General features: G+C 38.5%; 1 protein-coding gene across 19 annotated transcripts in view; it reads right to left on the minus strand.

The window, feature by feature from the left end:
• The window catches only part of EPB41L2 (erythrocyte membrane protein band 4.1 like 2), a 253,789-nt gene that overhangs the window by 82,097 nt on the left and 149,218 nt on the right, over positions 1-22,474 (minus strand). For all 19 annotated transcript variants that reach the window (XM_006144276.3, XM_006144277.3, XM_006144275.3 and 16 more), the window contains exon 4: positions 13,557-13,661. In XM_006144276.3, coding sequence (XP_006144338.1) covers positions 13,557-13,661 — 105 coding nt within the window. The remainder of the gene's footprint in view (positions 1-13,556; positions 13,662-22,474) is intronic.

Genomic DNA, 22,474 nt, shown 5'->3' on the forward strand with positions numbered 1-22,474 from the left:
TTAGTGACAGCTCCAGGCAATACATGATCAGGCAAGACAGGGATTTTTCTCAGTGTTTTCTAAACCTTTAAGCTACAAGCCATAAAGCAAAACTCAGAAGAGCACACACACACACACACACACACACACACACACACTCTCTCTCACACACACATACATACTCACACACCCCCAGTTACACCAAGAAAAACCACAAGACAGATATTACACATCAGTAACCTATGCCAAATTCCCGTAAAATTAGGTTAGTTTATTAAAAAGAAACAAAAAGTCCAGTCATAGTGGCCCAAGTGTGACAGTGCCACTGTACAATGGCTGAGGCCACACAGGAGGTCCAGGCTCAGTTCCTGTCCAGGTTTAATGGTACATGCCTGTAGTCCTAACTAACTGAGAGGTGGGACAGAAGGATCACGAGACAGCAAGACCACATCAAAAACTCCTCTCTCTCTCTCTCCCTCTCTCACACATGTGTTCACATTCTCACTTCTATGAAAAATAAAAGAGCATTTCATCAGCTACTTAAGGGCAGAAGAGTTCATTTACCCACCTTCTCCTGCCTACTCACACTTGATACCCAAACTATGAGCTCAAAAAATAACTATTTTCTGAATGAGCAGCAGGTGAAATAAAAAAAGTAAAACAAGCTACAAGAAATACTATAACAAACTTCCAACAGAAGTAAATTTAATAGGTATTAGAAATGATAACAGATTAATTAAAATTCATACTTATTAGTTTATCCCAAATGTTGAATTAATATTTTGAGAATTATTTTTTATTGGCTTTCTTTGTAGGCCTGTGTACTGTGTTATAATTATACATTTGAAATACTGTTCTGAGGAGGGGCCTACAGAAGTCACCAGACTACCAAAGGAATCCATGGCACCCAAAAAGAGATTCTTTGATTTTTAAATCTGCCTTAGAAGATTATAGAAATTCGGAGTTGGGGAGAAGCATGGGCGGGCATGGTGGTGCCTGTCCTGTGGGGAGAAGCATGGGGTTTGGGAAAAGGTTTTTTTTTTTTCCTTTTTTTCTTTTTGACAGGGTCTTGCTGTGTCGCAATCATCCTGCCTCAGCCTCCCAAGCAACTGGGACTGTGTACCACCATGCCCTTTTTTTTTTTTTCCAGACCAGGTCTCACTATGTGGCCCAGGCCTGCTGCAAGCTCATGATCCTTCTGCCATGGCTTCCTGATTAGCTAGATTCATGCCACTTTGCTAAGATTTTTGTTTTTAGGGTTGGCTGGGAATTGAACCCTGAACTCCCATGTGGCCTCAGTCTGCTATGCAGCCTGCCCAGCATACACTACTGCAGCAGGGCAACACAGCGAATAGCTGAACACACATGCATTTTTGCACTAAAGTCCACCTATCAGTTAACTAACTAAAGAACCTCCTTAATCCTAGTCTCAAATCTGAAGATAAAACAATTTTGGTTAACCAAGTCTTCTGACATTCACCTATTTTCAATATGGGTAACCAGAAAAAGTGTTAAAGACGAGTCTCAATCATTCTCCAAACACCACCAACACCCAAAAACATAAATAAATAAAAGCTTGCCTGTGAGTCATAACATTTATATCCATAAGATGTGGTATTAGAAAGAACTTTGGAGAATGTATGTCCCAGATTTCTATGCAGAAAGGGAATGGCCTACTATGTGAATATATGAACACTCTGGGACCACAAACCATCTGGGGTTATTAGGACCTCTACTACCTTGAAATGTCCTTCATGACATTTCAAACTCCTATAATTCTCTTTGCTGCCTCAAAAGAACATTTTATCCTGTAAATCAATCGGTTCTTCAAAAACTTTAAAGGTATATATGCATCACTTTAATACATAGTCAAAATGCAGATTCACTTCAGCAGGTATTGGATGAGTCTTCAATTCTTTTTTTTTTTCTTTAAGAGATATTTTTGCTATTGGGCATATGCACTAGCTGGAGAGACAGAAAGCAAAATCTCATACTCCAGGGGGGATGGCCACATCACAATCCCTTCTTCTCCATTCTCCTCTCAGGATCTTGGGCTCGCACATACATGCACCTGGTATGAGTTTTAAGCCACCAGGTCTGGGATGTGGACCACGATCAACTACATGGGAGTCCAATGACATAACCATTAGACCATCTGCTGGTCCTAGTAATCTTCCATCCACTGACCACCCCCCATACACATACACCCTGCTCCTTGACTATAAATTCCACATTTTCTTTTGTCCCAAAAGTTGAGCCCAATCTCTCTTTGCCTATTGCAAAATCCTATCGCAGCAGTGCCTATACCTAATCATGAACATCCAGATGAAATCTGCCTTATCATTTTAGCAAATATGAGAGTCATTTTTTCTTTATCAGTTCCTTTTGTGACCCCTCTCCCTGAACAAAAAAGAAAAAAAAAAAAACTATCTTGATTAATTCCTGTTTAGATGGGAGCCTTAGACCCTAAAGTTAGTTTTCCCAAACACTTAATCATGCCTTCTTCACATGCTTTTGGGAATTTTTAATTTGGCTAAGTGAGAAACATTAACAAATTCACCCCAACTTCCACTGTATTAACACAGTTAAAAGTATAAAGGTAGTTTTGTCTAAAGTCTAAATTTTCCCATAGGAATTTATAACACTGAAACAGATCCCTTTTAAATACACCTTTGCCTAAATTAGGTCTAAAGACACTCTACTGAAATGCGGGTGTGAGCAGAAAAGTTACAGGCATTCTATCACAGTGAAATATTCACTATACATCTGGGATTATAAAGTTTAACTAGATTGAATATGGAATTTTATTAAAGAATAGTTCACACGTGCAAATAGTTTACTATTTGAGTTTTTGGTTCTAGTTCCTTGGGGAAAATGATCTGGCCATCAGACAAGCACTTTAATTAATTTTTACAAAGTTTGCTGTGGATATCAGCTATACTTCTAACAGGCTCTTCTTTCAATATGGCTTACAGCAAATTGACGTTCTAATGCCTGGGCCAAATGCCAAACTCTATTAACATCAAAAACTTAAGACAATATTTTTCCCTTTAAAGAGGGTCCAAAAACCCTTAATCATAGTTTTATTTAGACATGAATACAAGAAGTAGGTGAACGTGGAATTCCATATAAAAAAATAACATGTTGTTTGATTTCATATATTTTTAACACAATTTTCCATAGTAAAGTTTACATAACAACTCTCAATAAACACTAAAGAGTTCTAAGACCAACAATAATAGATTTTCATACTCAGAATGAATGGAAAGGCTTCCAATTCAATGTCTCAATTAGGAGAGATACAGAAATAAACTAAAACCAAAAGAAAGTTTGCAGACTGTCTCTCCATGGAAATTTTTCATGCAAATAACTATAGTTTCACATCACCTTCAATAAGTTGAAATAAGTATTTAGAATAGGTTGAAATAAGTATCTGAAACTTCAGTAAATACAGATAATATTTAACATGAGAAAGAAAATATCTTACATCCTTGTTCAAAGTACATGGATTTCAAACAAAGTAGTACTGATTAGGCTGAGTTAGTATAATGTAATAAATGTCTGTGGAGGGCCCAGAAGATGGCATAATGGTTACATTGATGGACTCCCATGTAGTCGACCATGATTCAAGTCCTGTACCAGACAGCTTAAAATACACCAGGCTCATGTTCATGCATGTCCAAAATCCTGAGAGGAGAATGGAGGAGAAGGGATTGTGGCATGGCCATCCTGCCAGGGGAGATTTCTAGCTTTCTGTCTCTGTCTCTCTGGCAAGCACACACACACACATCTTATAGCAAAAATCTCTCTACATAAATAAATAAATGGATGTCTGTGAAAAAGACATCATATAAACATATATTGTAAGAATAACTCTTTTGCCTATATGTCTTAAGAACTGCAGTTTGTCTATATAATGCAGGAAGGATTTTTTTTTTAATTACACAATACAAAAGTAATAAAAGCAAGTTAAGATTATATATAAAAAAATAAATATAGGGGCTGGTAGGTGGCCAGAGGGCACTGGACTCCCACATGGCCGGCCATGGTTCAAGTCCGGAATCTGACAGCTTGCTTTCTCATTTTCAATTATTTTTTTTCTTTTTTTGGAGAGGTTTTTGCTATAGGGCACGTGCGCTCGCCAGACAGACAGACAGACAGAAAGCGAGAAATCACCCCCCAGGGGAGATGGCCACGCTGCAATCCCTTCTCTTCCATTCTCCTCTCAGGATCTTGGGCACGCACGCACACGCGCCCGGCGTGAGTTTAAGCCACCAGGTCCGGGACTCAAACCGCGGTCAACCACATGGGAGTCCAGCGACATAGCCATTACGCTAACTGCTGGTCCCTATCATTTTCTCTTTCTCTATCACTCTCACTCTCTCCCTCTCTGGTCAAATTTAAAATATAAAGTTAAATCATTCTTTCTTTTTAAAATTAAATATACTATCAGTTATATTTGAGCACTCATTTCCTGAAAAGTGAATGTCTCAGAAAGAACACTCTATCCTTTATTTCCCCACAGTTGCTCAGGTAAAGGCCCATATAGAGTGTGTGCCTAACTTTATTGGTATTTTCGTCTTACATGTCATATAAGAAATCATAAAGTAAAACAAGGAATTGTGAATACTTATTAATATTTTCTGCCTTAATGACCTTGACTTTGTTTTTCTTTTTGAAAGGTTTTTTTGCTATAGGGCACACGTGCTTGCCGGAAAGATAGAGAGAGATACAGAGACAGAGAGACAGAAAGCAAGAAATTACCCCTCAAGAAGATGGCCACGCCACAATCCTTTCTCCATTCTCCTCTCTGGATCTTGGCACGAACACACATGTAACTGGCTTGAGTTTAACCTGCCAGGTCTGGGACTTGAACCACTGTCGAATACATGGGAGTCCAGTGAAGTAACCATTATGCCATCTGCTGGTCCTATTGACTTGTTTTTTCATGGCCACACCCTAAGGGTCTTGTCATCACACAGATCTCTACCTCATTAGTCACCCTCATTCCATTCTGATATATAACCATTCCCCTCGCAAGTTTTCAGCCCACTTATTCCCACTGTGTCTGTTTTTCAGCATCTTTGAATTTTTATCCCTTGCTCACGTCATTTTCTCCCTATCTATCAGCGTATTTCAGTTTTAATCATTTTCTTTCCTATGATCTTGTAAATAATCAGTCTGATTATATCATATAAGCATCTTTAGTTTCTCAATCCTTTGTCCTCTTACTACAACTGCTGTAAACGCAGTTGAGAGAAAGCCCTTCTAACATTCCCGTTCTCCACTATTATTCTCAGGTTGCTAATAGCGATTAGAGAAAAAACACACGGAAATATATTCTGCTACTATCACAATTTTATGATCGCCGCTCTCAGCTGAACTGTCAATACCAATCCACATGCTAGTCCATTGTTGGCGGTCTCTCCTGGTCCGTTACCCTAGTCACATGTAAGCAGATGATTTTATTCTCTATTTCACAAAGATCTCAGGCTATACTTTGCTCTACTCAGATTCTTTGAAGAAAACATCTGAGTAGATTTTTGTACTTAGAGAATGAGGTCTCCTTCTTTATTCAAGCCTAATAAACCTTCCAGCATCATCACCTCACCTCTTTCTTTCACCACATCCTTTCCTTGGACTTCCTCATACCCTAAGTCAAAGTTATTTCCATCTAAGCACATCTGCCAATCCTGAAATCCTTAGCAAATTCTCCGCACTGTCCAATATGATAGCCACCAGTCACATGAATGAGGTCATTTAAATTTAAATTACTTACAATAAGTAAAATGGAAAAGCACTTCCTAAGTCTCACTACCCATTTTCAAGCCATCAATGGCTATATATGGCTAAAGGCTGACATGCTGAACAGTGAAGGTCTAGAACATCTCCACCATCATGAAAATGTCTATTGGACAGTGCTGGTCTATATCCTCTAGTAGCACTCTCTCATGTGTTCTACTCATATCCAGACTTTAGATAACCATTTATACTCACTCCAAATTCTTTACCAGAAATTTTCTTGAACCTTCACCTACTCTCTGATCCCCAAACATCATCTAGCCAACAGTCCAAATTAGCAAAATGAAAATTAAATCTAATCTCCCTCACCTACCCCAAACTGCTGTTCCTCCTCCAAGGACCCTGTGTAAAATTCTCCAGTAAGCTCCTCAACTACCCACCCCCAAACCAGGGACTCATCCTTGACCCTCTCTCATCCTCATGTCTGAGTTGATTGGTCACGAAGTCCTGCAGACATGACCTATTCAGTAGCTCTGTCTCTTCCTCTTCACTTCTAATAGCACTGTCCTAGTTTTCATTGACTCTGGACTAGACTATTACAAGTCTCGACTTTCCTGCCTCTGGTCTGAGTCTCCTGTAACCTCTATCTATACTACGAACAGGCTCTTTCTGGAATATAAATCTGACTAAAATCTAGAGTCCTTTGCATTAGACATAAAGCCTTCCAAATACTGGTCTTTGCCTAGCTCTCCAGCTGCTTTCTCATCATCTCCATCAGCACTTCCCAAAAAGTTATACCTAATTTGCTTAATTACCCAGAATCTAAGTTAAAGCAGTGTGCTTGCAAAGAAAACACAGCTATAAGACAAGGCCCCAACTTGGCTACTCCACGTGGGGCCTTCCTATAGAGATGCTGGAACTGCCACGTTCTCCTGCCCTGCTGACAACTTGAAATTCCTGATGCACATCATGATCATTCATGCGAGTGCCATTATATTTTTCTTTTGGTAGAATGTCCCTTCCCTGCCCACATCCAGAATACTGGTCATAAATTCCCAATGGCTATAACAAAATGTCAACATTTAACTGCTCTTGTTTCTAAAATTTATAGATATGCCTTGACATAACTATAAAATATTCATAACACAGGCCCTTGTCAGGTAATAAATTTCAAAGCGCCTTACGGTCAGTCTCTAACCAATGTCTCGCTGGTGTTTCGGACCAGGTATGTTTAAGCTATATCACTGAAATGAGTTAGATTACTAAAAGGCTACCTATTGGGATAATATTAGCTTGACCAATGGTTAATCTGCTGTCTGGCCAAACATATCTAAGGGACATAATAAATCCCTCCTGGTACCATAGCTCATGATGCTCTTCAACATCCCATATCTAAATTCAACAGTGATGACATTTTTTTAAGAAGAGAGGAATAATTATTATTCCTATTGTCTCATTATTATTTAAGAGAGGAATTAAGGCAAACCAAGAGACATGCATGTCAGTGTGTATTTGGAAACAATGGAAGGAGGAAAGAGCTAAATAAGATACCTGAATGTACGTTTATTTCCCAAGTATTTCTGATAAAAGGAAGAAGCCCCTTTTGAGCAGCACTGGCATGCATCATCACTGGCATGAATCACCATCAGTCAGTAAGCTCGAGCCCTTAAATTTACTGATGCCATAATAGAAACATCAACTATAAAGTCATACTGTGGAACACAGCTCATAACATTGCCAACACTCCATATTTAAAGTGTTGCAAGATGACTTTCAGAATTTGATAGCATGAGAAATTCCTCTATGGCAAGAAGATATGTTTCCCCTTTTCCGATTACGGTAGCTATGAAACAGTGCACCCATTTTTACCCTGAAAGTTCAGAACCACTATATTCTCCCCTAAAATCTATTTTTTTCTTCCTGCTTTCTTCTGTCTGCTTTAAATCTTACCTCCAGCATTAACTGCCTAACTGACCTGGGGGTAAACTATTTAATTTCCCTATTCCTTGCATTTCTGCATCTATAAAGTGTGGTCGATAATACCTACATTTTAGGGTTTTCTGAGGAATATATCAAAGAACATGTGGAAGGTGTTTAGAACAGTGTCTGCTACATAGTGAGAATCTCAAAATGGTTAGCTATTAACAGTCATTTCTACCGTGTTTGCAATATTTTTGGAACATTTTTATGGTAAAAGCCACCTCTCGTTCTTTTATAGTAAGTCATAACTATGCCTGGTGACAAGTCTCAACATAAGAATATTTCCATCTGAAAGTAAAACCACGCTAACCCTTGAGATAGGTAATACCTTCAGTGTACGTTCCATGTTGGTTACCGTTCTTCAAAGCAAATCCAAAATTAAATTCATTTATTTCCTTGTTCTTTCCAGAATTTATCTGATCTAAAATGTGACATGTCTGAAAAAAAACACTCATGAAATCCCCTTCCACCTCCTTCTGTTCAAATCCCCCTTTCCTTCTCACCAAATGGCACCTCCATCCATTCAAAAACTCATGCCTTATTTCTGGCATGTATCATTCTTCATACCCAATCAAACATCAGCTAGACTCTGCCTCCTTCCTAATCATTTACTTATTTACTTCCACTGCCATGACCTGATTCAGGGTCACCTTTACACTTTGAGTGAGCAAACCTGTTCAGTCCTCTCTCAATCCAGTTGGACTATCAGCCAAAATGACCTTTTTCAAGGCAAAACTGGTCATCTTACAACCTTATTTTTGTTCACCAGTGGCTTATTATTTATTTGCCTTAGGAAAAAGGAACTCTCCCATGTCTTAATATATCACTTTGGTAGGCCTACTTGATTTGAACCCTACTAACACCCAGGCCCTCCTGCTAGCCTAATCTCCTACTCCTCTCACTAAACACACTAGACTTTTCAATTTTCAAGTAAACATCTTCCTGCCTTAGGGCCCCCATATGCACTACTTATGTCCCACTACCCAGCCAAAGTCACCTCACACTTCGGTCTCTGCCTAAGCATTATTCCATCCTAACAACTGTCTTCCCTGTTGATAATCTTGACTTTTTCCTATGAAGGAATAATCAAAATTTAGTAACTATGTGACTCTTTTATTTCCTTAAAAGACTCCTGACTGGGGCTGGCAGGTGGCATGGGGGTTAAAGGCACTGGATTTCCACATGGCTGACTGCAGTTCAAGACCTGGACCTGGTGGCTTGCTTTCTCTTTTTTCCCTTCTCCCTCTTTCTGGTCAAAAAACAGTAACAATGAATGAAATTAAATAAATTAATTCTTTAAAAAAAAAAAAGGACTCCTTACCTATAACATAAGCAGGGAATTTCCATGAAGCCAGGCTCTTTGCCTACATTGGCTACTATTCGACCCTTTGCAGGTAGGTAACTGGTTTACACACAGGGAGTTTGTTTTAATTGTAGTTTTTAAAAAAAAAAAAAATTGCCATTTTTAAAAGTTTATTTATTCATTTCTTACATAAGAGGGAGTGATGCACTCTAACAGAGTCTTCATCCCATCATCCATCTCTGGCCTCAGCAGCCAGCCTCACAAACCCAGGACCTTCCCATATGGCCTCAGCACTGTGACAAGCATTACCGCTGTCACCATGGCTGGCCTTAGCCATTTTTTTAAATGTGTAGTCTTTAATGTGTGTAGAAAATGTGGTATAATGGAATATTATTCAACCTTAAAAAGGAAGGAAATCTTGTCACATGGTACACATGAATGAATCTAGAGGACATGATGTTAAGTGAGATAAGCCAATTACTGAAAGATGAGCTCTGTGTGAGTCCACTAATGTGAGGTGTCGAAAGTAGTCAAACCCATGGAAGCAGAGTTGACTGGTGATTTGCCAAGGGCTGGAGGAGGAGGGAAAAATGGAAAGTTTTCTTTTAAATGGGTGTAGAGTTTTAGTTCTGTAAGAAGAAACAATTCTAGAGATCTGCTGCACGAAAACGAAAATATAGACCACCTTAAATTATAAGGCCCCCTTAAAATTTACAGCCTATAAAAAGCAACTAGTTTATTTAGAAAAATGTATTATTACTTCTAAGAAGTCTATTCTAAATAGAGTTCTAAAAAGAAAACTAGCATGCTATTCAGTGAGCTGGCATTCAAAGCAAATCCAAAATTAAATTCATTTATTTCCTTGTTCTTTCCAGAATTTATCTGATCTAAAATGTGACATGTCTGAAAAAAAACACTCATGAAATCCCCTTCCACCTCCTTCTGTTCAAATCCCCCTTTCCTTCTCACCAAATGGCACCTCCATCCATTCAAAAACTCATGCCTTATTTCTGGCATGTATCATTCTTCATACCCAATCAAACATCAGCTAGACTCTGCCTCCTTCCTAATCATTCACTTATTTACTTCCACTGCCATGACCTGATTCAGGGTCACCTTTACACTTTGAGTGAGCAAACCTGTTCAGTCCTCTCTCAATCCAGTTGGACTATCAGCCAAAATGACCTTTTTCAAGGCAAAACTGGTCATCTTACAACCTTATTTTTGTTCACCAGTGGCTTATTATTTATTTGCCTTAGGAAAAAGGAACTCTCCCATGTCTTAATATATCACTTTGGTAGGCCTACTTGATTTGAACCCTACTAACACCCAGGCCCTCCTGCTAGCCTAATCTCCTACTCCTCTCACTAAACACACTAGACTTTTCAATTTTCAAGTAAACATCTTCCTGCCTTAGGGCCCCCATATGCACTACTTATGTCCCACTACCCAGCCAAAGTCACCTCACACTTCGGTCTCTGCCTAAGCATTATTCCATCCTAACAACTGTCTTCCCTGTTGATAATCTTGACTTTTTCCTATGAAGGAATAATCAAAATTTAGTAACTATGTGACTCTTTTATTTCCTTAAAAGACTCCTGACTGGGGCTGGCAGGTGGCATGGGGGTTAAAGGCACTGGATTTCCACATGGCTGACTGCAGTTCAAGACCTGGACCTGGTGGCTTGCTTTCTCTTTTTTCCCTTCTCCCTCTTTCTGGTCAAAAAACAGTAACAATGAATGAAATTAAATAAATTAATTCTTTAAAAAAAAAAAAGGACTCCTTACCTATAACATAAGCAGGGAATTTCAATGAAGCCAGGCTCTTTGCCTACATTGGCTACTATTCGACCCTTTGCAGGTAGGTAACTGGTTTACACACAGGGAGTTTGTTTTAATTGTAGTTTTTAAAAAAAAAAAAAATTGCCATTTTTAAAAGTTTATTTATTCATTTCTTACATAAGAGGGAGTGATGCACTCTAACAGAGTCTTCATCCCATCATCCATCTCTGGCCTCAGCAGCCAGCCTCACAAACCCAGGACCTTCCCATATGGCCTCAGCACTGTGACAAGCATTACCGCTGTCACCATGGCTGGCCTTAGCCATTTTTTTAAATGTGTAGTCTTTAATGTGTGTAGAAAATGTGGTATAATGGAATATTATTCAACCTTAAAAAGGAAGGAAATCTTGTCACATGGTACACATGAATGAATCTAGAGGACATGATGTTAAGTGAGATAAGCCAATTACTGAAAGATGAGCTCTGTGTGAGTCCACTAATGTGAGGTGTCGAAAGTAGTCAAACCCATGGAAGCAGAGTTGACTGGTGATTTGCCAAGGGCTGGAGGAGGAGGGAAAAATGGAAAGTTTTCTTTTAAATGGGTGTAGAGTTTTAGTTCTGTAAGAAGAAACAATTCTAGAGATCTGCTGCACGAAAACGAAAATATAGACCACCTTAAATTATAAGGCCCCCTTAAAATTTACAGCCTATAAAAAGCAACTAGTTTATTTAGAAAAATGTATTATTACTTCTAAGAAGTCTATTCTAAATAGAGTTCTAAAAAGAAAACTAGCATGCTATTCAGTGAGCTGGCATGTAATTTAACTGTCTTTTGTCTAAACATGGAATTAAACCACACATTAAATACCAAGGATTTAAAATAAGCTAGTTGAGAAAATTTAATTTAACATAATTACCACCCTCAGTACCCTATATTTTACTGCTAGGACATGTAAATACAAACAATTATAGCATGTAGGCAAATAACAAAATTTGCATTTACATTCTTTTATTGACTATTTGGTTCTATTGACTGATTTGTTGGTAGATATTGGACAGTAATCCTTCCACTGTGACTAAGTAGGTATCCTCAAACACAATGCTCACACTGAGTCTGTCCACAGCCACAATCTAACAGACTAACAGGGCTGATTCTTTAGGGTGCAACCCTGGGCCGAACTTGTATTCTTCACTCCTACTCTCAGTATATGCTCCATTGAAGTAACTCCCAAGACTCTGAAAATGAAGTAGAACTAAATTGGAAAAGCCCTTTTCCTAACAGTAAGGAAGGCAACCAGTTAATTCTAGATCTGCCAGAACTTGTTAATATTTCTGTCTTTAATTTACTTAAACTGAGAAGCCTTGAAGTTCCTCGGAATTAGCACTAAGTATCGAACTACCTTGTTTAGTGTGTTAGGAAACTCCTGGAGCAGAAACAATGTCACAGCTCTCCTGATTTCAGATAGATCTCTACCAGGTCACTGCTTGGTCAAACCTATTACCTAGTCAGGCTGACCACCAACCACTTCGCTTGTCCCCTACACACACACACACACACACACAAAGCAACAACTGGGTAAACAGCACCTTCACCTACAGTCTGTCCAGCAAGATAGACACTCTCCCTCGAACCGCCACACAGTACACATGGGGACTCTTCTTCTCGACATTCCTTTCAGTGGGTTCCCTTCTGCGCTCTTCAGGCAAGCAAAGGGGTGACTGCAAAAAATGAGCTGTCCACCCTCTAAACTTAATATTAAAAGCCAATAAGTATAGGATACCATTTTGAAAAGTCTGTCTTGCTTTCCTCTATGCCAAACCATCACCAATTTCCCCATCATTGAAAATCTTTTACTATAGTGTGTGTGTGTGTGTGTGTGTGTGTGTGTGTGATTCACAAGGGGCACACGTTGTGCTGGGTTGGAAGCAGAGGACATACCCTGTTGGGGGCATGTCCACACCACAACCCTTCTCTTCTATTTCTCCCTCCTTTTGGGATTTTGAGCATGCACTCACACATGCCCAGTGTGTTTCTTAGGCCACTTGGTCCTGAACATGAACCATATGATAGGTCTTGTGGGGTCCAGCTTATTTCACCAGGCCATACGTTAGCCAAATGTATATATTTTTAAAGTATTTTTTTCTCTCCACAAATTCAATACACAAATTGGGACCAGCAAATGGCATAATGGTTATGTCACTCGACTCCCACATGACCAGTTGTGATTTGAGTCCTGGACCTGGAGGCTTGGAAACATGCCATGTGCATGCTCAAACTCCTGAGAGGAGAAGGGGGAGAAGGGACCACGGCGTGGCCATACCCCTAGGGAGTGATTTCTCACTTTCTATCTCTCTCCGTGTCTCTGATGAACACATGTGCCCTATAGCAAAAATCTCTAAAATAAGTAAATTCATTATATAAATTCATCCCACTAGGAATTCAAAAGCTAAAAATTCAACATAATATTAAAGACAGTACTATGAGCCTCAAATAATTAACATAGAACAAGACAATTAATTCATTGTGTCTGCCCAAAATATAAGTGGTAAGCTCACAGATGCATATAACCCCAAAAAATGCCAAAAACTTATAAGTGATTCTCTCTACAAAAGTTAATTTTCCAATGTTTATCAAATTTCTACAATGAATTTAAATAAATCATAACAAATACATATCTAATATTAAAGTTAAATCTTATGCTGAGGTAAGCTGCTTAAGAAAGAAACATATTGCTTTCCAAAAATATATAGATTAACTTGGAAATTGCTTACTTTCTGCTCAGGGTTTTCCTGGAACAAAAGTCCAAAGTAGTCCTTCTCCAAAAGATTGAGGTGTTCACACACTTTGTCAAATAACACTTGTCCCTTAGCACGTTTCTGGAGAAAAAAAAATATATATATATTTTTACTTTTCTAGCACCAAGGATTCCATGAGTACTTTAAATAAAGAGCATCATATCAAGTACTGCATGAGTACTTTAAATAAAGAGCATCATATCATATCAAGTACATACTAAATATATATTAGTGTATTAGTTTCATTAAGTTTCTAACACTATTAATCAGTCAGTTTTCTCACTTTAGTACCCCAACCCTCACACACATTACAAGGCATAAATTCTAAAATGAAAACACAGTCAAGTGCCCTCTACTTCACTGCTATGTAAATATAAAAGGGACTAAACAAGTGAAATGAAGAGTTAACTTATTTATTTTTAAAACAGTACAAAAATATGTTTGAAGTGATTCCCTTGATTTCTCAAGGTGGCTCACAACTGATCTACAATGTACATGCTCCCAGAAAAAAAAAAAAATTAACCCTAATACTCAATGTATCTTAAGATACTGTATTCCTAGTGTTTAATTTTAAAATTTTTCTTCTGTGATATTTGTAGAAGTATTTTTTCTACATGAGTTATGTTTCTATTTTACAATTTTCTATAGAATTCTATAATAGTGACTCTTCTGCATAACTTTTAAAAATACAAGCAAATGGAACTGGGACAATAAATCAACTGCTTCTGAGGATTTAACATATTTTTGCCTTGAATAGATTTTCTTTTTAATCTAAGGCGCATCTGTCAACAGAGATGTAAAAGCCTTTGACAGCCATAGAAGAAAAGCTCATTGTCTAATCTATGGCAAAACATAATCAAAGGGGTGAGTCATTTCCAATTAAGATGCACACTCCTGGAGCACCCCAAGTGCAAGGTCAGGTCAGATATTCTCCTGCTCCTAAGATGCACTGACATAAGCCGTCGTTAGACTGCTAAGGAAAAATGAAATAGGCCATCAGACTTCATCCTCAAAATGAATATCCTCTCACTATCAAAATGTGTACCTACTAGCTCATTCAATGTGAGGGGAAAAAAAAAAAATCAATGTTCCCCACACATACATCTTGAGAAGGAGTTTGGTACTTTTATTATTAAGCCTCTTACAATGTCATTAAAAAAAAAAAAAAAACCTAAAACTCTTTTTCTTTTAATTAAAAAAAAGCATTAAAATACCTATTTGATGACTGCAGTAAGCTATATAGCCCTAGCTAGGTCCTATTTTATTGTAAAGTTTGTTCTACTCACTGAGGTTTATGCCTAAAGTCAGACTTGTGTTCGTGGATATGTATATATCAGCTGTGCTTGCTATTGATTCTTGCTATTGATATTTAGATTCATTAAGATCTTTGGTGAAACAATAAAATGTGGAGGAGAAAGGCATAGAAAGCAACCATAGATACCAGACACAGTGTGGGAGGAGGGTGGGAGATGGCAGAGGGTGAAAGATAAGGGAATCAAGGATGGGAAAATAGGCAAAATATACAGGAAACAAGAAATAGAAAATTATTTGTTGACAATAACACGTAAGTTTATGTGCTTGATTGAATCACTATACAGTGTATTCTGGACGGAAAAATTTCATTTTGTATACTTTAATGATGTACAGTGAATGAATGTAAACAAATAAATGAATAAACAGAACTGCATGAAATAGTAAAAAGAAAAAGGAGTAACACAGATTACATTAACTAAACATAATAAGCACTGTGCTATACACATAACTGAAGATTTACAATGAGTATTTAATATCCAGATAAATTTACTAAGTACCAAGATAGATTTATGCTTATATGTCTATATGTAAAGTATATACAAAAGCAGTGCAGTAGATAAGAGCAGTGCTCTGTGCGCTAAACACCAAAGTTCTATGTGACCCACGGCAAGACAGTTCGCTTCTGTCTGCTCTAGTTAGCACATCTGTGAAATGGGGCGATAGAGCCTACCGCAGATGGTATGGTGGTTACTACCGGGTTATAATACATAGCCATTGGTTATGAGACTATTTTAATTTAAAGTAAAAAGGACATTTAAGACCACCGATATTTATAAATATGCAACTCAGTTCAAAGAAAACACACATTCCAACACTGGTTTGAAGTAAATTTTTTATTAATAAATCATACTCCCTCTCTGGTTTCTATTCCAAACATGAAAACATGCTCTTATGGATAGAATTCGCCCTAAAAGATTAAGAGGAAAACATCCACAAAGCTCCCAGCCATGATTTGGTGATGGTGTGCTGGGCATCAGTGTAGAGGCTAGAGTCAGACCCAGTTCCTCCCTCATGCAATATTCAAAGTTTACTATTACTAGACAAGTGTGACCATGGGGAAGTCTCTTAGTCTCCTTATTTATAAATGGTGATAATAGCTACCTCACAACTCACTGTGAGAATCAGATTGAGTCAATGTGAGAGGATGTGTCAAAGTTCCCAAGCATGTGCCTAAATCAAACACGCTGAATTCTGACTCTAAGTGTTCTTATACTGGCCCACAGCCAACAAACGCCAAAGTATCTTCTAGAGGCTCACAATGCTTCTCTACTATTCCCTCCTTTCTCCAGGGAAAAGGTATTTTAAATACTTAAAAAAGACCCTGACGATACATGCATGTTATTTAAGGTTTCATTCAGTATCTCTACTCTCAATGAACTCAAAGTCTGACAAAAATGCAACACTGAGACATATTTTAAGAAATATGCAATGGGTCTTCAAAAAGTTCATAGAAAGTTTGTATAATGGGGGCCAGCAGATAGCGTAGTGTTTATGTTGCTGGACTCCCACATGTCCAACCTTGGTTGAAGTCCTAGATGCCGGGCGCAAAGGGCATGTGAGCCAAAGATCCTGGGAAGAGAATGGAGGAGAAGGGATTGTACCATGGCCATCCCCCGAGGGGTGATTTCTCACTTTCCCTTTCACTGTCTCTGTCTCTCTGTCTCTCTTTGGCAAGCACACATGCCCTAAAACAAAAACCTCTTCAAAAATAAAAGTGTATCATGAAAAATTATGCATGGATTTTAAAACATTTTGCCCTAAAATAAACTCATACTTTGATTCTATTATTTCCATGAACTCTGTGTTAAGTCCCCATGAATATACAAAATGCCATGGCAACACCAGGAATGAAGTGACTGTATCTGAGAAAAATCACAGCTTCACCAAGAATATGACACCTGAAGTAACTCTTAGAGAAGGAAATGATTTTTTGAGGCAGAGAAAATAGTATTCAAAAGAATTTCCTTTTCACTTTGAATGTTTATAGAGACTGACAAAATCTATTTCTGTTCAAAAAATACTGGAGGATACAGAAAATGAAAAAAGGAAACCATCCATTATAGACAAGCTATGTACTATGACTACTGGCTACACTGTCCTACTCTCAGATGGCTTTGAGGGCTTGCCAAGCTAAAGAGCTGAACATATATTAATTCAGTATCTAGTATGTGTCAGCGCTATATTAAGATGGTAGAGAAACAATGATGAATAAAATATGCATGATCTCAAGAAATTTATATTCAAATGGTAGAGATAAGAAATCAACAGAGAATAGAAGAGTAAAAACTGTGTGTACCTACCACTGTGGATATTACTAGGTACCTAGTCTAACTGGACCAAAGAAAAGCAGAGGCCTACAGAAAGTCTCCAAAAAGCACACAGAAATGCATAGATTTTAACATTTTTTGCTTCAAAATAAACTGGTATTTTCATTTAATTTTTCCATTAACTTCCCGGAGTCTCTTCTCATGAGGTAATTTAGAACAAGGACTCTGCCCAGTGGCAATGACTCTTGGAAAGACACATCCTTCCTCATGAGGGAGTTTAAGTATTTGCTGAAGTGTATTCTGCTGATCCCATAAGGTGCTTTGCATATATATCTCACCTCCCCAAAAAGAATAGAATGAGACAGGAAAATTCTGCTTATTATACACAAGTCCTAAGCATCAAATCTTAGTGGATACACTAAGAACTTAAGTTATGAAAAATATCCATTTCCCATCATTCAACCTGATGTCTCCCAAAATGACTTGGCTGAAGAGTCAACTACCTTTTTTCAGTACATTTACTAACTTATTTCACAGAAGAGTTACTGTTCTACAGATCACACTCTAATAAGTGTGGTAGAAAAGAATACCACTTGGTCTTATGCAGACTTGGAGACTGACATTAACATTATTTACTTGATTACAAAATGCTAAAAGAAAAGTCAGTTTAAACTGACCCAAGATTAGAAGTTCCCAGCTGCCCGGCAGAAACAATTCCCCAAAATTCTAAACACTAGTTAAAAAATTATAAAACATACAAGGAAACCAAGCATCACTATTAAAAGTTAGACACAGTATTAGAATCAGAAACAGATCTTTAAAGACTGCAGATAACAGAATTATCAAGTACAGAATTAAAAAAACTATGTTTTATTGTTTAAAATAATAAATCAATATTTTAAATATCACTAAGGAAAAAGTGACTATCAAAAAGATTTTGAAAATAATCAAACAGCATATCTAGAAGTGAAATTTATAAAAACTAAATTATAATAATTTTAAAAAGACATAAAGAAGCTAAAGAGAAAATAAGCTGGAAGATAGATTGAAAAAAAATTATCCCGACAGCAGAGAAAGCCGAAGAGAAAGAAAATAGTTTATAAACATCACAGGGGCCAACAGGTGGCATCATGGTTAAGGGACTGGACTTCCACATGGCTGACCATAGTTTGAATCCCAGACCTAGCAGACTGAAAATCATGCCAGACACATGTGCAGTTGTGCCCAAATTCCCAGTAAGAGAATGGAGAAGTGATTGTGGTATGGCCACCCCCTCTGGGAGTGATTTCTTACTTTCCCTCTCACTGTCTGTCTCTGTCTAGTTAGCAAACACGCCCTATGGTAATACTATACAATGTGTCACACTTTTTTTTTTTTTGCTTTCATACTGTACACAACACACTTCAAAAATAGTTCTCACTGGGGAAGAGGAACCCAGATACAACTAATTAAGGTAATACATAAAAACGCACAGAGGAATGGAAGTTGAAATTCCTCCTTCTCTCCAGATTCTGATATGCATCACCTTTCTTCAGAATCACCAGGGAGTCAGCAAGTGGCATGGTCGTTAAAGTGCTGGACTCCCAAATGGGTGACCATGGTTTGAGTCCTGGACCTGATGGCTTGCTTTCTCACTTCCCTGTCCCCACCTCTCACCCCACCCCTGGGGAGCATGTGTGTCCTACAGCAAATTTAAAAAATAATAATTTTTAAAAAATCTTTGGGCTAGTCCATGTCCTGGTAGTTAAGGTGGCTGGAACCAACATGGTCAGCTACAAGGTTCTAGACCCACATCTAGCAGCTTGAGAAACATACCAGGTATGTGTGAGTGCATGCCCAGGACCCCAACATGAAGGAAGGATGCAGGAGAAGGAATCGCAGGAGAAGGAATCGCAGCATGATCATCTTCCATGGGGGCTACTTTCTCACTTTCCCTCTTTATCCCTCTCCAGCTTGTGTACACACCCTTTGGCAAACTCAAAAACAACAACACTGATTCTCAACAATACTGAAGAAAGGTACTGCAGTAGAAGCAGTTTCCTGGGGTTGCTGCCAGACCTCTCTCAACAGCTATATAACCACAGGCAAGTTAATTTCTATAACCCAATTTTCTCTTTAAAAATATCCACCTTATAATGATGTTGAGAATTAAATAAAATATATTTAAAGTGTTTAATCAAATGCTTGGCACATAACACTAATTTATTAAATAGTTGAAATCACAGGACCTCTTTGGAGTTGCTCCAAAAATAATTTATGTGTGATTATAAAGCTCTCATGGGGTGTGGTGGTTAAGGCACTGGATTCTCACACAGCAAACAGCAGTTCGACTCCCAGACGGCAGCCTGAAAATAACACAGGGCAGGTATATGTATGTGCCCAAAATTCAGAGAGAAGAACGGACTGCAATGTGGTCATCCTCCCTGGGAAGAGGGGGGAGTGATTATCACTTTCCTCCTCTCTGGTGAGTGCGCACACCCTATGTCAAAAACCTTAAATAAAAATAAACACTCTCACAGTTACTTAATCCAATCTTTTTATTTCACAAATGAAAAAGTATGGTTATAGATTAGTTTTTTCAGTCTGATGTTCTGAATTCCTTTTACTTTTTTCTTTAATTTGCCAGAGGGTACCTGTGCTCACTGGAGACAGAGAGAGGAAGAGAAAGCAAAAGAAAGCACTCCACCCCCTCCCATGGGGGATGGCCATGCTGCTATCCCTTTCCCACCATTTCTTACCTTTCCAGATTTTGGGCGTGCACATATGTACTCACCATGTTTCACAAGCCACTGGGTACAAGACTCAAACCACACAGTTGACTGTGCAGGATTCAGGCAACCTAACCACCATGCTAACAACTGGCCACTGAATTGTTTTTCAAAAGAAATCCTGGGGACCAGCAGTTAGTGTAATGGCTATGTCGCTGGACTCCCACGTAGTCGACCGCTGTTCACATCAAGGACCCAGTGGCTTAAACTCACGCCGGGCGCATGTGCATGCGTGCCCAAGATCCCAAGAGGAGAATGGAGGAGAAGGGATTGTGGCGCGGCCATCCCCCGTGGGGGGGTGATTTCTCGCTTTCTCTCTGCCTCTGTCTGTCTGGCGAGCGCACACGTCCTATAGCAAAAACTTCTCCAAAAAAAGAAAAAAAAGAAAGAAAGAAATCCTTATGTGTAATTTCCATAAATTCTAAACTTCTATATTCTCTTTGCCTGTGAAGTCTATTCCGGTCTCCCAATATTTCAACTTTTTCCCCTTCAAAAACTTGATTTCACTTCTATGGCATCTCTTTCATTGTATTCCTTTTGATATTTATTACTTTTGGAGACTATGTTCTTTAAGAAAAACTATGCCTTTCCTCAACGTCTCCTACAACAGCACCTCACTGAGTCATTAGTTTAGTAGACCAAAAATATACCTGCTGGGTGGAATGGCTCAATGCTATAACACCAGCGACAAAGCTGGCAGAGTTCAGTCTAGAAGTCATGCTTTCTGGCTAGTAGTTTACACAAACTGGGGACCTAGGACGTGGACTACCAACCCACAGATATTCAAGGAGCCAAACCGAACATACACTACAAACTAGATTCTGGTAGAAAGTCTTTTTTTTTTTTTTTTTTTTGGTGAAAGACATTTTTGCTATAGGTCATGTGCGCTCTCTGGAGAGACAGAAGTGAGAAATCACACCCCCCCACACCCAGGGAGGGATGGCCACCCCACAATCCTTTCTTCTACATTCTCCTCTCGGGATTTTGGCCATGCACACACACATGGCCAGCATAAGGTTTAAGCCGTTGAGTCCAGGACTTTAACTGCTACCAACTATGTGGGAGTCCAGTAACATAACCATTACGCCCTCTGCTGGTTACCCACAGACCAACATTTTATTGTTGCAACTACATTGCGTTTAAAACTCTTCCGTAGTAAATTAGAGGATTTCCAAATACTTTTTGAGAACTAGAGAACTGGCATGAGCAAAAAAGCTAATCCATTCCTTTCTTTTAAGAAGAAACAGTGGGGTTTTTCTGAGCCTTTACACATTCCTTCATGAAGACATCAGTTACACTGCTATTTCTTCTTGATATATGAAGCGTGTCTTCTCTTTGTATGTTCCTACAGTAGAATCTTTATAAAATACAAATTATGACAATCTCTATTCTGATAATGTAGCACCAAGTTCACTAAACAATAAAAACCAAGCAACTGTTCATAAAACTTGCCAAATATGTGTCAAAAATCTTATTTTCTGCATCAAATGCCAAAAAGCTTAGCAATGTATTTTTCCCATCTGCCTCTCTTTAACCCTCCTTACACCACTGACCAGCAACATAAACTCAATAGGATAAAAACTTTAAAAACCAAGTTCTTTGATCTACTTTTCAGGTATCAGATTTAGGGGTAAAAAGAGACTTCATAAAATATTAGAGATATTCAAAGGACAAAGATAAAGCAAGTCAATTTAAATAGGTTTAAAAATATGTTATTCGAGAACTGAAGACTAGCTCTTGGGGAACTTTTTTTTTTTTTTTTTTTTAAAAAAGAAAAAATGGCCAAGAAATCTACAGCAGATCTCACTCAAGGAAAGCAGACTGGAATCTGAGATGCTGAGCAAAGTCCCCCTGCCTATGCTGTTATTTGTGGCATTTATTATTGAAGCCAAAACATGACATTTCTGGAGGCCTCTTAACTTGGAGGAATTTGTGCAAACAACTGCTTACCAGGCAGATTGCAGTCAACGCCACACACCACTGGCGTTCTATAAAACACCATCACTGTCTCTGTGTAGGTCTCTCCACACTGCAGTATTGTGTGCTGAGGAGACGGTGATGGGAAATGCACAATGCGATCTATACATTAGCGCTCTGGAGCTATGTATTTTGCACTAGCTCTCAACTACACTATGCGAATATAAAAGGCCAAGGGAAAAGAAAGGTATGCAGAGAGCAAACACAACTGATACATTGTTAGGGGGGATCGGGTGATGGAAATCAAAGGAAACCATACAGAAGAGGAAAGAGTATCTCAAATACTAGAATGGTATGCTTTGTCAGACTTTTTTTTTTTTTTTTTTTAATTTGCCAAAGTGTGTATGCACTTCCTAGAGAGAAAAAGAGGGAAAGCAACCCTTGATGGGGTACTTTCACACCTTCCTCTCCAATTCTCCTTTTGGGATTTTGGACATACGCACATGCCCAGCAGGTTCTCAGCCAGTGTTTCTCAAGCCTCTGGGTCTGGAACAGAAGCACCCAGTCAATCACATAAGATCCAGCAGCCTTAACGTACATGCCACGGGCTGGCCTAGGCAATCCTTTC

Source organism: Tupaia chinensis, unplaced genomic scaffold (genome assembly GCF_000334495.1).
Source record: "Tupaia chinensis unplaced genomic scaffold, TupChi_1.0 Scaffold000117_2, whole genome shotgun sequence".
Lineage (NCBI taxonomy): Eukaryota > Metazoa > Chordata > Mammalia > Scandentia > Tupaiidae > Tupaia > Tupaia belangeri.